Source organism: Malus sylvestris, chromosome 10 (assembly GCF_916048215.2).
Source record: "Malus sylvestris chromosome 10, drMalSylv7.2, whole genome shotgun sequence".
Classification (NCBI taxonomy): domain Eukaryota; kingdom Viridiplantae; phylum Streptophyta; class Magnoliopsida; order Rosales; family Rosaceae; genus Malus; species Malus sylvestris.
This window is the reverse complement of record NC_062269.1, coordinates 619929-642370: the sequence shown is the minus strand read 5'-3', so window position 1 is coordinate 642370 and position 22442 is coordinate 619929. Positions and strand designations below refer to the sequence as shown.

Below are 22442 nucleotides of genomic sequence, written 5' to 3'. Positions count from 1 at the left end.
AGGGTAGAATTCCTTAGAAATGACTTCAAACTCTGGTGTGAGTAGCAACTATGAGGCCAGCTAGAGAAAGCTTTCCTGGAAAGAAGATCCCAAATGAAAAGGCGGCTACTTGATCTAACACAATCACATACCTTTTGTACTGCAAATAGTTGATGAGCATTTCCACTAAATACGTGTATCTCATATCGCTTATATCCACAGGACATGAATAGCTGGCATTGCAAGTTTGCAACTCTAAAAAGTTGCTTCATCATTCATGAGTCTTACTTAATAGATCCACGCCTGGCAATCCATTCCGACCACTGAAATTATTGCACTGCATATTTTTGTCGAAAAACTAGAATTCAATTACAACGAGAAGCCACAAGAACACCTAATTCCAATATGATATGTCCTATCTCAAACTCGAGTGTCCTCAGTCCTAAACTAGTGACAACAAACAAGGAGAAAATTGTCACTCAGTACTACGGTTTGGTGGTATTCCTCCTCACTTGAAAGTGAGAGGTCTTAGGTTCGAATATTGTGGATGGTGAATTCGATACCAAATTAGGCTGCTTATTGTGTGGTTTTGCCGAACTGTCTCTTATTTTAATGTAAAAATATCGATATACTTAAAAAAAAAAAAAAAAAAGAGAAAATTAGACTCCCAAATAACATGATTTTATGAGATTGTCTTTTGAAGCATATTTAAATGGACCATTTTTCCAAACAACATCATATCATTGATCCAAAATTACTCTTAACTTGCTACAAAGCCCAACCCACCCACCGACTATCCAAGTCAGCTGGCCGCCACGTGTGAATCAGTCATCTCACCTAAATTATCAGAAACAAAATTAATTAACCCAAGACCAGCCAACTGAAAACAGCAACAAACTGCACGCAGAGAGAAATTGTCCAAATATAAAAAAAATCATTTTTTAATAAAAAATATTAAAAGAAAATAAACTAGAGGGAGAAGAAACCCACAGCGATGATCTGAGGAAATCTTCCAAATTCCCTCCACCGTCGTCTCCGTCGTTGTCAACCCTAAATCCTAGACTTCCTACCCAATTCCGCCGATCACATACACCTATACATATCACATATACGAACACTGCTTTTATGATTTAATTTGTATCATACACATTGCAATTCCCATTCGTCCGAGCATGTCTCTCAACATGAAAACCCTAACCCAAGCCTTCGCCAAGACCGCTGCAGCCATCGAAAAGACCGTGCAGACCACGGTCCAGGAAGTCGCCGGACCCAAGCCTCTCCAGGACTACGAGCTCTTCGATCAGATCGGGTCAGCCGGACCGGGCCTGGTCTGGAAGCTTTACTCGGCCAAGGCGGCTCGCGATTCCACGCGCGCGCACCAGTACCCCACCGTCTGCGTCTGGGTTTTGGATAAGAAGGCTCTGTCGGAGGCGCGCCTGCGCGCCGGATTGACCAAGGCGGCGGAAGATGGGTTTTTGGAGATTATTCGGGCTGATGCGGCGAGGCTGGTGAGGCTGAGGCATCCCGGGGTGGTGCACGTGGTGCAGGCGCTGGATGAGAACAAGAATGCCATGGCAATGGTGACGGAGCCATTGTTTGCGTCTGTGGCAAATGCGCTCGGGAATGTGCAGAATGTGGCTAAGGTGCCCAAGGAGCTTAAAGGAATGGTAGGTAGGCTCTAGTGGGCTTCAATTGTTTCTTTCAATGCAGGTTTCGAGTTTCGATAGTGTAATTTTAGTAATTTAGTGAATGCATGTTTGGATTCGCATCATCGTATGCCAACCCGTAATTATTGGAATGTAGTTCAAATCAGTGAAATGCTTGGTCGGCTTCAGTTTCTTTCATGTGGATCAGTAAAGTAACCGACTTGAATTCGAATGTAGCTGTGTGATTTTGAGCCTTTTGAGAATGATACAGTATTGGTTAATAAGCGGATGTTCTGTAGAACAAGCAAGTTGTTCGTATTCTGAATACGATGTGCTCATTCTTGTGTCTAGATCTATGCCCATTTATCAAAAATCAGGGAACACATCTGTTATTATTTTCTCTAAGGCATCTTAGTTTTCAAGATGGAGGTCACTGCTTTTGGCGGTTTGCTTGTATTGGATAGGCCAAGCTATTTGACGCTTAGCTTTCTAATTCTTCTTCAGAGTTATTTTTTGTCTTCCGTATAACTCATTGTCCAGTATGAACTCTCGAACTTGAAAACAAGTTTGGATTTCTGCACATTGATGTTCAATGCATATCATACTTATTTTGACTGAGGAAATCAAAACGCTATGAGCAACCTCAATGCTATTGGGATTATTATATCGAATTTAATAAAACAAATAACAGTAAATTTGTTGGTGGTAAAGTAATTTTTTATAGCTAATTAAATTGATCTAGTTGTAAATTTTGCAATGGGCTAGAAATTTTCTCTTCCCCAAGGGGAGAATGTTGTGGAAAATATTCTTCTGCGGAAAGTGCATTTTCTTTAGTCAATCTCCCATCTGTCATGTGCTATGTTCTGAATCATACTGTGATATAATAACTTGCTCAAAAGGATTTTTGCTTTGCAGGAAATGGGTATATTGGAGGTGAAGCATGGTTTGCTCCAGTTAGCAGAATCCTTAGACTTTCTCCATAACAATGCGCGTCTCATTCATCGGGCTATATCACCTGAGGTTACAACTTCTTCTTTCTTTGTTTTCACAAAATTTGAAATATGTAGAAGTGAAATTTATCAAAATTTAAACTCATTTGTAGATATTTTATCTCTGTTTATCTGGAGGCTAGAATATCTAGCCTATTAGGTTTATTTCTTGTCCATGTTAACGGGGAGATATATTTACCAAGGAAAAGACTACTTTCTCATTTTATTGCTTGATCTTTATGAATCAATCCCTAACCCAATCTAAGAAGCATGTTTCTTGTCAATTAGTATCATAATTGTCCTCCAAGTTAGAGGTTCATTGCATATTGAATATGTCAATTTAATGTGAAACCTATTGCTGCAGAATGTCTTCATTACATCAAGTGGAGCTTGGAAGCTTGGTGGATTTGGTTTTGCAATCTCAACAGATCAAGCCTCAGGAAATATGACTAATGTTCAGGCATTCCATTATGCTGTGAGTGAAGCCTCTTTTATAATCTTATTATACAAAGAATTCTACTTGACCTGCACATTTTAACAATCATGAAATTGTGCCATTCTGTTCTGCGGAAACATTATTACTACACATTTGGTTTGTAGATATCTCTTATTATAGCATTTACGTTCTGCATGTACTTACATTCATGAATCTATGAATGTCTTCATTTTCTTCCTTGGTCTTTATCCAATTGTTTCCATCTATGCAGTTGCTTTTGCAACAACCTTGAATTTTCTATTCCTGCACAGTGGACTCTTGACAAATAGTTAAGAGTTTAGCATTTTCTTTATGATCAGTATGATGCTTTCATGTGAAAATGTTGATCTTCATTTTTTAGGTTATTAAGCTTATTTATATCCATTGAGAATTCCCCATGAGCAATATCTGCCTATCATTAACTAATTTGATACGGGTTGCACAGGAATATGATGTTGAGGACTCTGTGCTGCCCATTCAGCCATCACTGAATTACACTGCTCCTGAAATTGCTAAGAGCAAAGCATCTTCAGTTGGATGTTCTTCTGATATTTTCAGTTTTGGTTGTCTTGCCTACCACTTGATTGCTCACAAGCCCTTGCTCGACTGCCACAACAACGTCAAGATGGTAACCTTCATTCAAATTCTTCACTCTTTCATGCAAATGCAAGTGTTTAATTGATAGCTTGTTCATGTACGGAAACACAAAAAGTGCTTGTGGTATGCTCATCTCCTTTAGCAAGGATCTCCAACTTTTAGCTGTTGCTTCCCCTGCACAGACAATAAAATAGGTCATGGAAAGTAGGATATGTGTACTGGTCTTTAATACTTTTCTTCATTTTCATTGAGTCATCCTCATCCTTGATCTATGATTTGGTGTATTAGTGTTATTGTTAATACTGAAGTTTTCTTTTGCAGTATATGAATACCTTAAGTTACTTATCTAGTGAAGCCTTTTCCTCTATTCCTTCGGAGTTAGTTCCTGACTTGCAAAGGATGATTTCTACAAATGAGGCTTTCAGGCCAACAGCAATTGAATTTACAGGTAAATCATTGAATGTAGGAAAACATTTCTCTGCTTCCTATCAATGTAGAATGTAGAGACAGAGAATAAGGATGATATGTGTAAGGAGACAGAGAAGGATAAGGAGTGAGAAATCATGGTAAAATCAAGTATGTATTAATATTCAAAATCTCAAAAACTATTACTAGGAACCTATTGATAATTTAATATAAGCAGTCCAAGATTTTAAGAACTTTGAAATAATTAAACTGAGTAACTGAATTCCCAAGTTTTATTGATTAAAAGTTAATAATAATAAAATATCTAAGCCCACCATCATTTGTACAAATAGAAGGCATGTGGAGTTCGGGTTGTTCCTGTCCTGAATCCTGATACATGAAAATCAGTCCCAAATCTTCGTGGAAGCCAAAAGTAATGTAGTATTATGGTTAGAATTCGTTTGGTCATATTTGTATTTTTGTTTTAATGTCTACAGTATAAAATGCATACACATTTGGCCTGGTTATTATTGTTTTGTTACATATTAAGTGTACTTTGATTGCTATTAGTCTCATACTCGGGTTTGTTATAATATTTGTTTGCAGGTTCTCCATTTTTCCGGGATGACACTAGGTTGCGTGCTCTTCGCTTTCTCGACCACATGCTTGTATGCATTTGTATTTCCGCTTAATGAGTGCATGCTTCTTGGATATTGTTACCCTAGATTAATGTCTTAAGAAAAAAAAAAGCCTTGAAATGATAAATCAATTTATTTTTTATTTTTATTTTTATTTTTTCATTTGCAGGAAAGAGATAACATGCAGAAGTCTGAATTCCTGAAAGCATTATCAGATATGTGGAAAGATTTCGATGCTCGAGTATTGCGATATAAGGTTTGATTTATGTTTTGAATATGTGTTTGAATTTTGGAAACAAAGATTAATGAAAAGATCACATGATTATTGAAATGAAAACCACATGATGATTTTTGTTTTGGGTTTGATAAAGAAAGATCCCCTCAGGTATCTGGTTATGCCTATTGGTAATTTGTATTTCACTATATTGGATTTCATAGTTTTGTTCAGCCAACTGCTGAAGATATTAACTATATTCACACGTGGACCACTTGAGTGATTGAACATGGTCTCTATTATGTTTTTCTAGGTACTACCGCCGCTTTGTGCAGAACTTAGGAATTTGGTTATGCAACCAATGATTCTGCCCATGGTTCTCACGATTGCAGAGTCCCAGGTACTAATTGCTTTGCCTTTGTGATTGGAATTGAGTCATTGGTATACCTACAAAAAAAAGCTTTTGCGAATTTATTGAGCTTTGTAAATGATTGTGAGTGTTTGTAAACTAATCATGCAAGGCTCGTTATGATGTCTTAGATTATATCATAATTCCGATAAAAAAGATGGTAGCAATGATGGATGCTTTTTTGGGGGTAGTTTAGGCAGTTTGGAAAATTTTATTTTTGTCGCTGTAGTTTGAAAATGTAGCCTTGTCCATGGTGTGCATATATGTTGTTTTTCATAAGAAAATATTGGTTTTCTGTTAAAAGAAAATTGTTGTCAGCTACCGTTGTCCAAACAATGGAAGGGTTAACTGAGCAAATTAAGGTGTTCCCACAGAATCACTCAAAAAGTATATGTGAGTTTTTGAAAAATACAAGAAACAAATATGTGATGATCTCATGAAAACTGTGATGATACTTAATTTTTGAAAACTGGCACGATTATTCACATGCACACACACACGCACACACTCCTCTAGTGTTCGAATTTATGCACATCATCGGGTGACAGTGAATGCTTTACATTTCATAACCATGAGTTGGTTTTTCAATTGGATTAACTAAGTTGATGTCTTCAACATAATGTAGGATAAGAATGACTTTGAGTTATCAACATTGCCAGCCCTTGTTCCTGTCCTGAGCACCGCTGTGGGAGACACATTGTTGTTGCTTTTGAAGCATGCAGAACTTATAATCAACAAGGTAAGTGAAAACAGTATGCTGATTCTCTTATTTGGTAGTTTAAGATATTATTGCATTCTGTGGTTCAATCCCTGCACTCTTTGTGTACTGTGGATGTTCAGTGCGTGGAAAAGGGTGCTGATGCCCAGACATAAAACCAGAAAAAGAATGTGAAGTTAGTTTCTATATTGATACATTAGACTAATTGTCGTGAACCTTTTAATTATATCTGCCGGGTTCCAGTGGATTACTATGTTGCTAGTAGATACTTTTCTCATTATTGAGTTATACACTTAACCTGTTATGTTTTTATTTTAGACTATGCAAGATTACTTGATATCACACGTCCTGCCCATGATTGTTCGAGCATATGGTGATGCCGATGCTCGCATACAGGAGGAGGTTTTGAGAAAGTCTTCTTTCCTTGCTAAGAAAATTGATGTTCAGGTGAGTATGCATTTACATTCTTTAGAAGAGCGTACACACACATAAACATTATTCTTGAAGCAATGAAAACATTTATTAATGAGTACTTCAAACAGCAACCCAAACAACACAGGACTGAATAAAAGTTTAAATTCCTATCGGTGGAGAACAGAAGTCTGCAGTAGAAATTTAATTTTGAATGCTACTTTTGAAGATGTGTTACAGTTGTGGATTATACCGCTGGCTTTTTTTCCATAATACAAAACTGTGTTTAGCATATGGATGAAGATAAACAAAAGCTGTATTTCAGCCATGTAACAGTTTTATTATCTTTCTTCCAAAGGAACATTTTATGGGAGAACTACTAGTATTTGTTGTCTTATATTTTCATTCTTTCCAGCTAGTGAAACAAGCTATCCTGCCTCGTGTTCATGGCTTAGCTCTGAAGACAACTGTTGCCGCGGTATGTATTGATTGCTTTATTGGCTTTCTTTTCTTAAGTTTAATTTAAGAACATTCTCATTGTGCATTCATCTTAATGACGCCCTACTATAATATTTCTGGCTCCGCCGAGTTCTCACTGTGCATCCGTCTTAAATGACACCCTACAACTGTCACTTCTATTATATTTTATTTCTGTTATGCAGACTAATTGATTGTACTTAGCACTCAATAGTAAAGAGTGATTGACCTAATCATAGCAAGATGGATTTTTAAATCACACGCTTTTATTTTGTGCATCATGTGCTAGTTGTATATTTCATCCTCCTCATATATGCCTCTGACATTTTGCATTACTGATCCTGAATGCTGCCGGAATTATTTGATTGAGTGATTATTACATCCTAAATTTTTATTGAAGCATAATTATTTCTTTTGTTGAATTTGCACAGCATATACTGTTTTTCTGATTCCACTAATTATTAAACCATTTGATTGTTTGCCCATGTTTCTACTTCTGAGGAAATTGACTCTTCAAACTGCCATTCATTAGTGAACATGTAACTTAAAAAAAATGGCGTGATTCGGCATTGTGAAAATTATAGAGGAATTAAATCATAATGTGGGAGTCACCCTGCGATTCACCTCGTGAATCTTCGGCCTGAGTTGGTTTCTCCAATATCATCAATATGTGTATTTTTCTTGGGACAATGGAATGTTTGTGACCGTGAATTCATAAGAAACTAAAGTCCCAAAATACAGTTTTCTTTAGTTTTTCTGAATTGACGGTCAGTAGTATGACAGTTCAAGATGAATGAACTGAATGTTGCCCTTCTTTTTTTCTTGGTATGTGGGTTCAACTGTAGCTCGTAATTCCATGAGACTGGTACATCGAGGTGGCTCTTGAATGAACTTCACTTGGGTGAATTTTATTTTATTTTGTTGTGGTTTAACCTTAATGTAAGAATTGGACGTGAATTTCAAATGTGCTTGTTTTGGCAGGTGAGAGTCAATGCTTTGCTTTGTCTAGGAGATTTAATTCCTACACTCGATAAGCATGCTATTTTGGATATTCTGCAAACAATTCAGCGTTGTACTGCAGTTGACCGTTCTGCTCCTACCCTTATGTGTACTCTTGGGGTGTCAAACTCAATTCTTAAGCAGGTAACAGTTTCCAATAATGAATCTTGTTCTGTAGTCTGCTTCTGTAGCATTCTACCCTTATATTGCAATGTATTATTACAAAGTTGCAAGATATAATTCATCGTCTTTGCTTTTATGATTTTCAGCATGGGGTAGAATTTGTTGCAGAGCATGTCCTCCCAATGCTGATACCTCTCCTTACTGCCCAGCAATTAAATGTTCAGCAGTTTGCCAAATACATGCTCTTTGTCAAGGATATTCTGAGGTAACGTGTTGTGCTTCTTCACCCCATTAATGTCTGCATGCTTACATGCATTCTTATCAGTTTCAGCATTATATAATTCTTTCTCATGTTTAGTTTTTCTAATATAGAGTGTTACTCTCCTTTTATGTATTGGACCTATTGGTTTTGTGGCAGGAGGATAGAGGAAAAACGAGGAGTTACGGTGACGGATTCTGGAATTCCAGAGGTAAAACCATCACCATCTGCCAATGGGCTCCACTCCCAAGTCCCAAGCAAAATTAGCGGAAATGTTGCCACCGCTGCAAACAGCAGTCCGGCATGGGATGAAGATTGGGGTCCCATCAGAAAGCAGCCCTCCAATTCCCTCCAAAATTCTACAAATTCCATTACCACCACTTATCCCACTCTGGGTAATGAACCAATTCAAGTAACTTCTTCACAGCCAAATTCCTTGTTGAGAACTGCAGTAGCTAGTCAGCAAACACCCGTGTCATGTCCCCCAGTTGATATAGAATGGCCTCCTCGAGTGTCTTCTGGAGTTAACCCTGTTGCTGATGCTGAGAAGCAATTAAATGCAGGAACCTCATCCAGTTCCGGTTTTGATGACATAGATCCTTTTGCTAACTGGCCCCCACGGCCTAGTGGCCAAGTAAGTGGAATGGGCCCTTCCAACAATGGTACGATAGAGTCTCCCAGAAACAAATATGGTCCTAGTTCACTGTCCAGTACATCAAACAGTATGAACCTCTACAACAATAGCAATGACAGTTGGGCCTTTGGTACTGGAAGTTCTGTTGAGCAAATAGGACTTAATCAAGGCAATGCATCGAGTAGTGGTGGTTTGGGTAGCTCAGGTTTTAACCCCCAGAGTTCTATTGGATTTATGAAACAGAATCAACCGATATCAGCTTCAAATGCTTACACAGATAAAAAATCAGCTGATCTTGGGTCCATATTTGCTTCTGGAAACAATGGGCAGACAGCACTTAGGCTTGCTCCTCCCCCATCAACTGCTGTAGGTCGAGGAAGAGGTAGAGGGAAGGGTGCTAGTTCAGCGTCACGCTCCAGCCATGCCAAATCGGCAACTGAACAGCCACCCCTTTTGGATCTGCTATAAGCTTAATACATGGTTGGTACCTTGATTAACGTTGGATGTAAAAAGGGCAAAACAAAAGATTTGGGAGTGGCCCATGTGGAGTAGGCCTGCCTTGCTGTGTGGAGAGATAGATTTTGTAAATGGTTTTGGGATACAAGTGACATATTTGGAGCATGGGGGAGTGACTGCAGCAGCTCTCGGGGATGGCAAGGTTTGTTATGTATTGGTCTTTTCTGTGCTTAGTTTGTATTTTGTTGTGATTTGGCACCAAATTTTGCATTGGTAATTGGAAAGGTTTTTCGGTTCAATTATTCTGGGCAGTGTATTGTTCGTTGCAGGCCCAGCTTCAATGACTGGGTTTGAAATCAATAAAAGAGATTGTGGGTGGCTAAATGCTAATGGAATTTTGCTACTTGGATATGATTTTGTAGTCTCTGAGTCTGACTCATCGCATGGCATGATTTATCTAGTTAAATAATCATTAATCAACCAAGAGTAATGCATGTTACCAAGCCTCATTTCTTACAGGACCTTTGTAATATGCTTCTAATGATTTCCAAATGTCACATATGGGTTAGAGTTCGGACCTCTGTTATTTGAGCGAGATTCAAATACAATATAAAATATCATCAAGAGATTCGAACTTGAATGCAGAGAGAGAGAGAATAGAGTCAATTTGATTAGGCTCAAATATGCAGTATGTTCTTAAAAACAGGCAAGTGTTTTGAATTTGAAGCACGAACCCAAAGGAGACCGCTTATCACCTGATATTTAATCAGTTTTGTGAGAAAGATGGAGGGCCACGTAGGCTCTGTCACGATTTATTTGAAAATGTCCAAGTGGTGATTGGGTTTCAAGTTCGTGAAATAGCGAGTAGAGTGTGTGACTGGACTTGTCCCTTTCTGTTCAAACCACTAGTTCAAAAAGTCTACAAAAATAGTAAAATACATTATAAAACGAGCTTTACTCCTAAAGCAAGGGAAACAAAGTAGCTAAGGAGATCCCCATCAAGTTTTAAAGGTCGTGATATCTATCTATACACCATCGTATAGTGTTACAATTTTATTTATATTATAATTCAATATTCGTGTTTAGTTTTTAATTTTTATTTATTTATTACTATGTCTTAAAATACGACAAAGTGACTCTGGCGCCTACTCGTATACATATAACCACGCGATAAGCATTTTAGTCCCGCGCACAAAACTTTTATCTGAGAAACTTAAGATTCAAACAAAAGCGACACACATGGGAAGACATGACATGCATGAATCAATCATCTCCAAACTCAAATCCCTATTTAAACTAATTAATTAATTACGAAAAAGAATTATGAAAGTAATCGGCGCCTATCTATTAGGGACATATGGTCACGATTAAGCTACGTCAACATTTTATATTACTATTCATTTTTGTCTTATTATCTCTATAAAAAAAACAATATAAAATGTTGATGTGGTTTAACCGTGATCACACAAAACAACGGTGCCCTTCCGTGCTCTCCTATGTGTGTGGTCACGGTTAAGCCACATCAATATTTTGTATTACTATTCATTTTTTGTCTTATTATCTCTATAAAAATAATAATATAAAATATTAAAGTGACTTAACCGTGATCACCCAAAACAAAAAGGCATAGAAGGACACCGAAAATGAGAGCGCAAACAATCTTGTCCATTTGTTAGCGCCATCCGCGGGGTTGAAGTTGAATGACTGACGGAAGGGGCGCCATTAGCGCCTCCACTTTCCCTCATAAAACGGACAAAAAGAGGAAACACATATGGATGGGGATGTGAATGGAATATTGGAAAATGCCGGGAATTTCAATAAAGTGACCATTATTTTTGCTCCATCGTATGTGGATTATCTGCTTAACCCTAAACCCCTCACACATGACCCTAAATCAGGGACTCTGCTTTCTCCATCCACGAGGCATTTGTACACAATTGCCGGGCATTCACAAAACTCAGGGATTTTTCAATGTGATCGGTACACGAAGTGGTACATCATATATCTCTATACAAATTGTATGATATGTATACTAAAAAGTTAATAACTTATAAAATAAAATTTCTTATAACTTCTATTTTAAAACATGTGGTGTGCCACTTGTCTTTTCGTCATAATTAAAATTTTCTCCACAAAACTTGATGAACTAGCAATTTAATATACAACTCTAACTATTTAGTACTAGGTCTAATGATAAGTTTTCTTTACTTATGAATAAGAAGTCTTATATTTGATTTACTTGTACTTGATGATGAAAATTATGGAGATGGATTGTCTGCCCTCCCCTCCTCATACTCTCCTGTTTTGTGCGGTCACGGTTAAACTACATCAACATTTATTTTTTGTCTTATTATTTTTATAAAAAAATTAATATAAAATGTTGACTTGGCTTAACCGTGACCGCACAAAACAGGAAGGCATGAGGAGGGTATGAGAAGGGGAGGGCAGACAATCCATCTTCGAAAATTATTATGTGTATTCGATACATTCGCAGACTATGACATTGATAATGTTTATGTGATCGACTCACTCAAATTTTTAAACATGGAAACTTAATATTTAACCCAAAACTTTAATAGTAAAAATATTTAGTACATGTATTACATTGCGATAAAAATCATGCTGCTTGATGTGTCAAATACGCTTAGTAATATTTTAGACACATTAAAAATAAAAAATAAACTATACATGTGGCCATTGGACCACTGGTTAAGAGAAACTGGGGCCAAATGCATGCCATGCATGATAATGATGTTTGCAAATTTAATCATAGTTAATGATGGTAAAGTAGTGGTTAGGACTTAGGAGCATTGATAGGAATTCATCTGCTGATTTAGTTATGCTTCAACAAATTATTATGAATCCACATTTTATGCTCAATGGGCCAATGGTGGGTTACCACCCGAAACAAGGAACAAGATCAAATAAATAACATGTTTGACTGCATTAGTGTTACACTCAATTTCTCGTAGATTTGGAGTAGACTAATTAATCAGGTAATTTTGTTAAAAATAAAAATAAATTATATATGCATCACACTACCAAAAGATGGGTAATAATGACTCAAGTTTTATTTTTTTATACTATGATCTTTTATTTAAAAGTAGAACATTTACGTAGTAAATCTGTCAAAATAATTAAATTTTGAATTCACTATCTATACAAGAGAAACATAACGTTTCTCACTTAAAAGTGCACAATGAGGCTTACTCTAGCAACCTTTATAGCTTAAGGTGTGCATAGGGCCTTACTTTTTTGGTGGGTGCTTGAAAGGTTGAATAAGATATATTACTTCGCAACATGATCCACCGTTTTGTTCCTCCTTATAAATCTTGTTTAATTCTTTAAGGTAAAAAAAAAAAAAAAAAAGAAACGAAATAAGCAAAATATTATATTTCATTTAACACTACTGTTTAGTGACATTTTTTTTCATTTGTAATAAGGTCTTAATATCGATTTTTTTGGATAATGATTTCTATGGCAAATATATGCTTTTGTGTAAACATAATGATATATTTAAGAGAACTTTAACGAAAAATTCCTAATACTGTTCACTTTAACAAAAAACTACATTTTTACACTAAAAAGTCAATCCTAGTACTATTCACTTTACCCTTTATTTTGTTTTTATCTTTAAAACTCAAAATTTTCAAGTCATTTTCATTAGTTTTTCTTATATTTAATACCATATACAATATAATATATATACACACAAAGAAAGGGGGAATCAAGGAAGAAGAAAAGGCCAGAATTTGCGGCATGGTGACTGGTCTTTCCCGCCCCTATTTAAAGGCATCTCAATCGACACAAAGTCATGAACTAATCTCAATATCGCATTACTCATTGGGTGCTTTATTTTTACGTTTCGGAAAAGAAAAAAAACTTAAGTACCAATGGCAATGAGATTATCATTAAGCATCTTCATCTCTCTCTTTGTAATATTGGGCAGTAGCATTAGTAGTAATGTCCAAGTCCTAGCTGCAGGCAACCCTAATTACAGAGAGGCCCTGGCAAAGTCCATACTCTTCTTCCAGGGACAAAGGTCAGGGAGGCTCCCCGCCGGCGCTGCCCAGCAAATCACATGGAGGTCCAATTCTGGACTCTCCGATGGTCGTCAGGCATATGTAAATATGCTGTACTTATATATTTAATTACTGCATTGTGTTTTGATTTATATGATTTTTTTTTTAAATTAAATTCACCATAGATGCTCAATTTCTGGAATATTACCTTACCTCTCATGCATGCAAACCTATTTTCACTATTTGTAATGTGGTCTCTCTGTAAGTTAGGGAGGGAAGGGAAGATGATGCTACAATCAGCCGCACATGTGAGAAATCCACTAAGTAGTAATGTGGTGGATGGGTAGCAAGGCGGCGGGAACGTTAAAAGGCTTTACTGTGTTTTTAGGTTAAAGTGATTTTATTGATAAATAATAATTTTTAATAAATTAAGACATTCACCATATATATTAAAGTGACGTGAAACGTATAAATATGCTCTTACATCATGTGATTTAAAATTTTGATCTGAAAGTATTGCTTCAATGGATAATGCTTGGAGTATCACTATCATCAACTGATTTTGTGCTAGCTATGTATGTGCAAAGTTGATAAGCTAGGCATATGCAAATTATACGAACAAAAAGAAAAGAAAAATACGAGTGCAAATAAAACCTTCCGTATTTCAATATAATTTTCTTTGATGATATATGCATATCCCAAGAAAGCTTATAGCTAGTTTAAGCTTCATTTTACTAAAGTTGGGAGCTCAAATGATTTCTTAACAAAAAAGGTAGATGTAATTTGTAAAAGGAAAAGGAATAGTGGATGTAATGAAAACAAGCTCTTTGATTTTTCCTTTTTTCTTTTTATCTACTATGTTTGTACAAAATAAATTTATTTTAACATGTGTATTGTATCGGTATCTCAAATTAATCACGCGATGCATTGTTATATATTGTAAATCTTTTTTACATAATAATGTGTAATTGACTTGAGATATCGGCACATCAATGATATCGTATTATAAAAAAAAGTCGATTCCTTTTAAAATTATAACAAGTCAGGAACGAGAAATTATTTTGTGTCTCGTGTACCAAATATTATTGTGTCGACAAAAATTTGGGGTTGGAGACTAAAATGAACATTCTACCTGTATGAAAATATTTGCATCAATTTTTGCAGGTGGACTTAACTGGAGGATACTATGACGCTGGAGACAATGTCAAGTTCAACTTCCCAATGGCATTCACCACCACAATGCTGTCATGGGGTGCACTTGAATATGGCAAGCGCATGGGCCCTCAGTTACCAGAAACCCGAGCGGCAATCCGGTGGGCCACAGATTACCTTATAAAGTGTGCTAGGCAAACACCCGGCAGACTCTATGTTGGGGTCGGTGACCCTAACGTAGACCATAAATGTTGGGAAAGGCCCGAAGACATGGACACTACCAGAACCGTGTACTCAGTCTCACCAAGCAACCCGGGCTCGGATGTTGCTGGAGAGACAGCCGCTGCATTAGCGGCCGCTTCTTTAGTTTTCCGGAGGGTTGACTCAAAATATTCAAAGTTGCTGCTCAACACGGCCAGGAACGTGATGCAATTTGCAATTCAGTACCGAGGTGCATACAGTGATTCCCTTGGGTCTGCAGTCTGCCCATTTTATTGCTCATATTCTGGATATAATGTAGGTCACATATTTATCCTTACTATAGTTTGCGTTACTTTTTTATTTGTTAATTTATTTCTATTTTTGTCGACCTTTGTTAATTTATTGATCTTTCTACTTTGGTGAAAAAATAATAATTTAATTTCAGGATGAGCTGCTGTGGGGAGCTGCATGGCTTTTTAGAGCAACTAATGAACTTTATTATTACAATTTTATAAAATCCTTGGGAGCCAGTGATTCAACGGACATTTTCAGCTGGGACAACAAATTTGCTGGTGCTTATGTTTTACTATCAAGGGTAAAATTCCACTCATCATCAACATCTTTCCACCTTATTTTAATAGAATTTTCTTATCAGGGGCCCACTTGATAACGATTCGTTTTTATTTTTCATACTTTGTTCTAACTTTAAAATGATAAAGTGATTTATTTATTTCTAGAGGGCACTGTTGAATAACGACAAGAACTTTGAGCCATATAAACAAGAAGCTGAGCAATTTATGTGTCGGATTTTGCCGAACTCACCCTCTTCAAGTACTCAATATACACAAGGTAAACATAGTTGTTTTCACTATTGGTTTCATCACTTCAACCAAGTCTCGGCTGCCAAAATCTCAACAAGTATAGAGTAGTAATCGTGTCTTTTTCCTCCCTTGTTTTTCCGTTACAGAGGAGTGTAAAATACATTTTTTCCTAACCATGCATAACCGTTTAAAATATAGGAGGGCTCATATACAAGCTGCCTGGAAGTAACCTCCAATATGTGACCTCAATAACATTCTTGCTTACTACCTATTCCAAGTACATGGCTGCTAGAAAGCTCACATTTGACTGTGGTAACCTCGTTGTCACTCCGATGGCCTTAAGAAACCTTGCAAAACAACAGGTACATCACTTAATCTTGCGTGACAATGTCATACTGTAAATTTGTACAAATGATCATGTTAATTACGTCCGAGTGTTTACTTACAATTTCAATGGGACATGATAATTAAGTCTAGCAAAAAATAATTATCGTATAAATAGACATATACATTTGTGATTTTATATAGGGGCTGATATTTTATTGAAATTTTTAGGTGGACTACATATTAGGGGTAAACCCTCTGAAGATGTCCTACATGGTAGGGTATGGCCCCTACTATCCCAAGAGAATTCACCACAGAGGATCCTCATTGCCTTCATTGACAAGCCATCGCCAAAGCATAGGTTGCGATGGTGGTTTCCAACCATTCTTCTATTCGCTAAACCCAAATCCCAACATCTTAGTTGGAGCCGTTGTTGGAGGTCCAAACCAGAACGATGGATTCCCAGATGATCGCGGCGATTACAGCCATTCGGAGCCTGCAACGTACATAAATGGCGCTATAGTAGGACCCCTGGCATTCTTTGCAGGGAGCTATAGAAGTTGAATGGGGACCTCATTAATCAGGGGGTTTATATCACTTGTAGATAACTATCTATTTCTGTTATTCCCGAAGGGAAAGGGTGGTCTATCTATATGATATATCTCACCACGAAATGGAAGGGATATTTCTGTGTGTTTCTGGTTTCCTAGTTTGATGTGGTATTTAGATGATGGTCGTAGTTGAAAAATTAGATGATGATCTCAGGCTCACAAAGAGGAGCAGCTTGTAAGATCTAATTAAGCTTTTGGATTTTCATGTGTCAGACTCAGTGTCAAAGAGTTTCTCTTCCTTCTCTATATGGTTCCATTTCTTTTTCTTTCTCTATATAGTCATAATGTTAGGATCAAACCAATTTTATAATTTTAGAGAGATTATTATTGTAGTTAACAAAAAAACATATTAATTTAGTTATCCATAATAAAAGTTATATGGAAAAAAAATAACTACATCAGTAATGAAGCGTGTCACTTTTTAAGATATAACATTGGAAAAAGAGAGATACCTAATTTTTAAAAGCTAGTGCATGTATGTATGCATTGGTCTCTTTGATACTTCTCTTTCTAAGTACTCAGGGGGTTTGCATGTATTTTCTCCTTTCTTAGTTGGATTTGGAAATTAGATGATCTGAACTTCTTAATTCAAGAATTACCATCAAGATGGACAGAGCCATTGGAGCTGAATCCGATACTTTCCGGATAACTCCCCAGAAGTTTGAGAGGAAGAGCGCCACCGACGGAGAGTCCAATCGACACCAGCACAGCTTCATTTTTACCATGATAACTCTAGTCTTCAACTCCTCAGTTCTGCTAATGCTCTGACTACTACTACTCACATGAGCCAAAGAATCCGAACTCGAATTCTCATCGTAACTATCCTGAATCAATTTAATCTTCTCTCCTTCCTTAACAATCGACGGACTTGTTTCATCGCCGCCGGGCGAACTCAAAATAAGCTCACAAAGAGCAGCAGCTTATGAGATCAAAGCTTTTGGATTTTCATGTGTGACTGTTTGCAGTACTGCAAAAGGGAAGTATCCAAGAAAAAAGAAAAGGCAAAAGTTGCAACATATTCAATTTGAAGTCCAATGCGCTAGCAAAAAATTTAAACTGCCATAGCCATCGTGATACAGGCATCCGCGATACCCCATATCACCAGGGAAACAGAAGAAATGGTTAGCAAACGTAAGTTGAGAATCATATATTTGGTTGCACTACTTTACTCGTTGAATAGGTGCATGAATGAAAAATATATCATTTCGTACATTTAAGAAATTGGCATGCAACATAATCTAATTGGTACGAAATTGACAAAAGTGTATAAATACACGAATGCTAAGGCATATAAAAATACGGTGCTAGTATACTACTGCTAGAGCGTACAACTGCATGGTAGAGATGCCAACCGAAAAAACTAATTATTGTTCACCAAAAATGGTTAATCTATGAGCACAAAACCATAGTATAGTATACTATTGTTAGTCGTCAAGTTTTCACTGCGAACAACTGAAAGAAGCAATTGCATCCATTTCTTCTTGCAAAAGAAGGGCATCAATAAATAAATCCAGATTCCTTCCCTGCATCACATCATTCGATAAATGATGTGTGATTCCAACACGGTAATCAGTTACACGTCCATGAAAAAAATTGTATGTATGGATGCGTTCAGATCTATCTCCACTACCAATCTGTTCAAGGATTTGAGCACCATATCAATCTTGAAAGCAAAGCCAAAACAAATTTTATCAACTAAAATTTTCAGATATCACGCATACCTGTTGAGATCGATCGTTGTCTTGTTCGATTGGCGTGAAGTCTAGACCTCTCTATCTCAAAAAGCTTTGCACACAACACCCTAAGGCCTCGTTTGGCAGCTCGGACTGTACTGACTATTTCAGTCGGATAGGATAAATAGCCACCGGATAGTACTGACTAAATTAATCGGACGTTTGGTGTAGTATCGGACTAACGACCGTATTATTTATACTGCGTTTGGTACTATACCGAATAAGAAGAATTCAAAGTATTATTACTTTTTAAAGATAAAAATAGATGATTAATAAAAACAAGGGGAATTTTTTATTTTTTTTTTACACTTAATAAAATTCACAACCACCTAATGGATCAAAGTAAAACAAAAAACAAAATCTTCTTTTATTTAAATCAAGTTACTTAAAATACAATTAAAAAAAAAAAAAAAAAGCTTCAGTCTTCCCCAGATCTCTCCGCCGCACTGTCCCCTAACAGCATCAGTCTCTATCTCCTTACAATTCTTGGCCTAAAGAGGCATTGAAATGCATCGTCAAGCAGATCTTCCCCCTCTGTACATCTGAAACTAATCCAAAAAATACCCCGAACTAATGAAATTAAATCACAATCAGAAAACAAAAAAAGGGGAAACATGCAAAATCGTAAAACCCAGATGAAATCTTTCCGAATTTTCGAATCTTGTCATCGAATCCAAGTCAAGGTTCTAAAACCCAAATGAAATCTTTCAGAATTTGTGCGGTGGTGGTGCGATTGGTCTCTCTGTGGGCGTCTGAATTAAACCAAAAAAATGGCAACGGGGAGAACAGAGCTGGGGAGATCAACATCGGCAGAGGAGGACGGAGTCGATGAGAGGAGACCAGGAGAACAGAGTTGGGCAGGGGAGATGGCAAGAACATAGCCAGCCAAAGGAGACGGGGAGAATGTAGTCGGTGAGAGAATGAGACGGCGATGGAAGCGAGAGAGAAAGCCCAGTTCGCGCGAGAGAGAAAGGACCCGACTAAATTATACACTCCTTTTGGACGGGTTTATTAAGAGGGCGTACACCGTATAAAATAAGAGCATCGGATTAAATTAGTCCGGTCCAATTTAATACGAGAGCGCGCCAAACACCTGGCTCCGTATTAATAATCCTATCCGATGCTATATACGACGTACCAAACGAGGCCTAAGTGCCTTGGCTTTGTTCTACACAACACCATAAACTTGCCCATCTGTGATGTGTGTGTATATGTTGCTCAGCTCAGCCATGGCTTAACCACCTCTCCTCTGACTCTCTCAATTTTCAAATTTTATTTTTAAAACAAAACTATAATTTTCAAAAAATCGGTTTGCTATCCGATTTCGACAAAAAAACCGAACCGATCGGAACCGGATGCATCTTTAGTGAGATTCACTAACACGTTGGGTCCAAACCTTTGACTGAGCAACAGGCCCATCACGACATGTCGTTTCATCCGAAGCCCAGATTGTTTTCTGGGGTTTTGGAGTCTTGAACCCTCGGCTTCCTCCTCCTCTTTCTCGTTTGCAAATCTCTCAAAATTCTCAACGTTTTTCCACCATTGCCTGGTAAGCTCTTAATTTTAATTTCACTTTCTGAACTCGATTTCCATTTTCATTGGATTTCTTCATCTGGGTATATCTACAGACTTCAAATTTTTTATTCTTCTAAGCTAATTGGTGGATTGTTCAATCTGGATGGTTGTGTTCTCAGTCTCATTATATATTGACAATTGCAATGTCTCGACTTGCAGTATTTGGAATTTTCGTTTTTGTTTGTGATCCGAATAGAACAAATATATATTTTCATTTCTTTAGCTTGATCTGATTGTCTGATGTTCAACACTTGATTTTGTAATTTTGTGAATTTCAGATTGTTATCTTCTACTTTGGTTGTGGACTTAGTTGTTTAGAAAGGTAATGGGAAACACGCACTGATGGACCCATTAAGTGGGTTCGACTCTATGAATCTAGAAGGCCACTGTCCTCGGTTTTGCATCAAATTTTCCGTTAGCTCCAAGTACTCCATGTATTTTCTTAAAGTCTCTTTCCAAGTCTTCATCAACCCCTTTTCCCTGAGCCTCTACCTCATTATCGCATCTTCTAACTAGAGCATATTCACATGTCCACACCACCTTAACCGTTTTTCTCTCATCTGATCTCTAATTGCGGCCACTCCTACTTTACCTCAAATATCCTCGTTCTTAATTATGTTCTTTCTCGTGTGCCCACCCCACATCCAACAAAGCATTTTCGTCTCTACTACGAATGTTTAATAAGAAATAGTACTTAAGGGACACTAAGTAGTCAATCAAGGGGGACTAATCGTGGTTTATATTCGGCTTATTGTTGGTGTGATGTTTCTATTTTTTATTCGGAGTTTGTAACCGGTTGTATTTGTGGGTGTTTCTCAAAGATAATCGGTGCTGATTAACATGCTCACATTATTCTTCTGATCGTGTTAACGTGGTATTGTAATATAGATGGCTATTCAGTCAGGGTGCTCCAGTTTCGAATCCAATGTATAAAGTCTCTGTTGTATGTTCATTGTTGCAGTGATTTCGATTGCGAAATAGCGTGTAAACATTGAGAATGGAAACCGAGGAAAAGGGAGAAGAATTGCAACAAACCACAAGTCCCCAAGATGCTGCCGGTTTGAGAGGAGCTGTGGAAGCAAAGTACCGGCAAATCAAAGAGCATGCAGAGACCTACCCTTATGTTTGGGCTTCCTACATTGTTGTATACGGTGGTTTTGCTCTCTGGGGTACCTACAGATGGAGAAGGCTTCGCAAGACTGAGGATCGTGTACGTGCCCTTCAGGAGAGATTACGCAAACATTATGCAGCAGAAGAGGCTTGTGCTAGCTCTTCCACCCCAGCTGTTAAGGTTCCACCATCTGCTGATAAAATCTCCAACTAGTTAGAGCATTGATCAATGCTTTTCAGGTTTCCTTCAACCCGATAAACAAAAGTTTGCTTCGAGTATGAACACAGATTGCTTGGGACTTTCTATGGACGAGAATTGAATATCCAAATGTGTCGTATACGTAGGTTAGGGTGAAATGTTAGAAATTGATACCTTTGATCAAAACTTATGTAAACCACTTCTCATGCTATTTTTGTGACACTCGACGGTCATTTCATCCGATAGTGATTGCATTCATGTCAATACACAAGTCCGCAATATAATGTAAAGTGAGCTTCTCAACGATGTGTTATATTTGACGGCAATTTGTTGCAGCGTAGCTCACGGTTCTTGTAATAATATTGTTACTTTATTAAATAATTTTTGTTTCGTAAATGTAAGCTCTACGCTTGCCACATCAACACTTAACTGTCAATCTCGCAGATTGACTAACGATTGTACGATACTGGTGCAAAAGGAAGAGTTGTCATATGAAAATGAAAATTTTGAAAGATGTATTGGCTTTGAAATTGGACAAAAACTTAAAGACAAAATGTAAATTATTCTGTAAAATATCTTTTGTCAGATGAAAAGGAAAATAAATAAATTGATCACGTATCCGGTCGCACGAGGAATAAGTTATTATTTCTTAGTTTGCCAGTCCCAGGCAGTTTGCAAACTTTCAAGACTTTAATAGTTTGATTGCATTTCCGTGTCAAGATAGCATAAACAATCTTCATGGAGAACCTGCACCATCAAGTTCAATATAACAGCTAGGTTTCAGTGCTTCATTCCCATACCACTCGTGACTCGACTCGTAAAAACACACATTCAAATTCTTTTGCATACACATAGCACGATAACATGAATCATCGTATGACATGCTATATTTTAACTGGAAAAGCACCATGCCTCATGTGATTGACAACTAGGGGTGGGTTGGAAAACCCGAAAACCGAAAAAAAAACCAAATCAAAGTAAGAAAACTGAACAGAACCGAAAGTTATTGGTTCGATTTCGGTTTCAATGATTCAAAAACCAAACCAAACCGAGCCGAACCGAATTAAATATAATTAAATTTATTTATTTATTTAATATTTAAATGTTTATATTCCAAGTCCAATTTAAATTTAGACCCAAGTTTTAAGCTTTTGTTTTAGGCCAACCATTAACCCATAATCCAAGTCCTTTTTCTTCTCCCCACCCAACCCTCTTCTTTCTTCCAATTTGTTCTCCCCATCCAACCTTCTGTTTTCTTCCTTTTT

General features: G+C 37.1%; 3 protein-coding genes across 4 annotated transcripts; all 3 read left to right on the top strand.

The window, feature by feature from the left end:
• The first annotated feature begins 875 nt into the window (after nt 1–875).
• LOC126586402 (SCY1-like protein 2 A) lies at nt 876–9813 on the top strand. Of its 2 annotated transcripts, none has more exons than XM_050251241.1 (14): nt 876–1646; nt 2541–2645; nt 2979–3089; nt 3535–3717; nt 4008–4134; nt 4698–4759; nt 4899–4985; nt 5257–5343; nt 5978–6091; nt 6389–6517; nt 6897–6959; nt 7940–8101; nt 8227–8345; nt 8499–9813. In XM_050251241.1, exons 1-14 carry the CDS (start codon nt 1152–1154, stop codon nt 9439–9441), a joined length of 2787 nt encoding a protein of 928 aa, XP_050107198.1. In that variant the 5' UTR covers nt 876–1151; the 3' UTR covers nt 9442–9813. The 2 variants fall into 2 exon arrangements, with proteins under 2 accessions (XP_050107198.1, XP_050107199.1); XM_050251242.1 differs by having other exon boundaries at nt 1505–1650.
• A 3426-nt stretch (nt 9814–13239) lies between these two features.
• Nucleotides 13240–16772, top strand: LOC126584764 (endoglucanase 9). The gene is made up of 6 exons (XM_050249105.1): nt 13240–13553; nt 14616–15119; nt 15250–15399; nt 15542–15653; nt 15824–15987; nt 16181–16772. The coding sequence occupies exons 1-6, from the start codon at nt 13323–13325 to the stop codon at nt 16511–16513; spliced, it is 1494 nt and encodes a 497-aa protein (XP_050105062.1). The 5' UTR covers nt 13240–13322; the 3' UTR covers nt 16514–16772.
• A 4093-nt stretch (nt 16773–20865) lies between these two features.
• LOC126586639 (uncharacterized) lies at nt 20866–21192 on the top strand. The gene has a single exon (XM_050251550.1). It carries the CDS (start codon nt 20866–20868, stop codon nt 21190–21192), a length of 327 nt encoding a protein of 108 aa, XP_050107507.1.
• Nucleotides 21193–22442: the final 1250 nt, after the last annotated feature.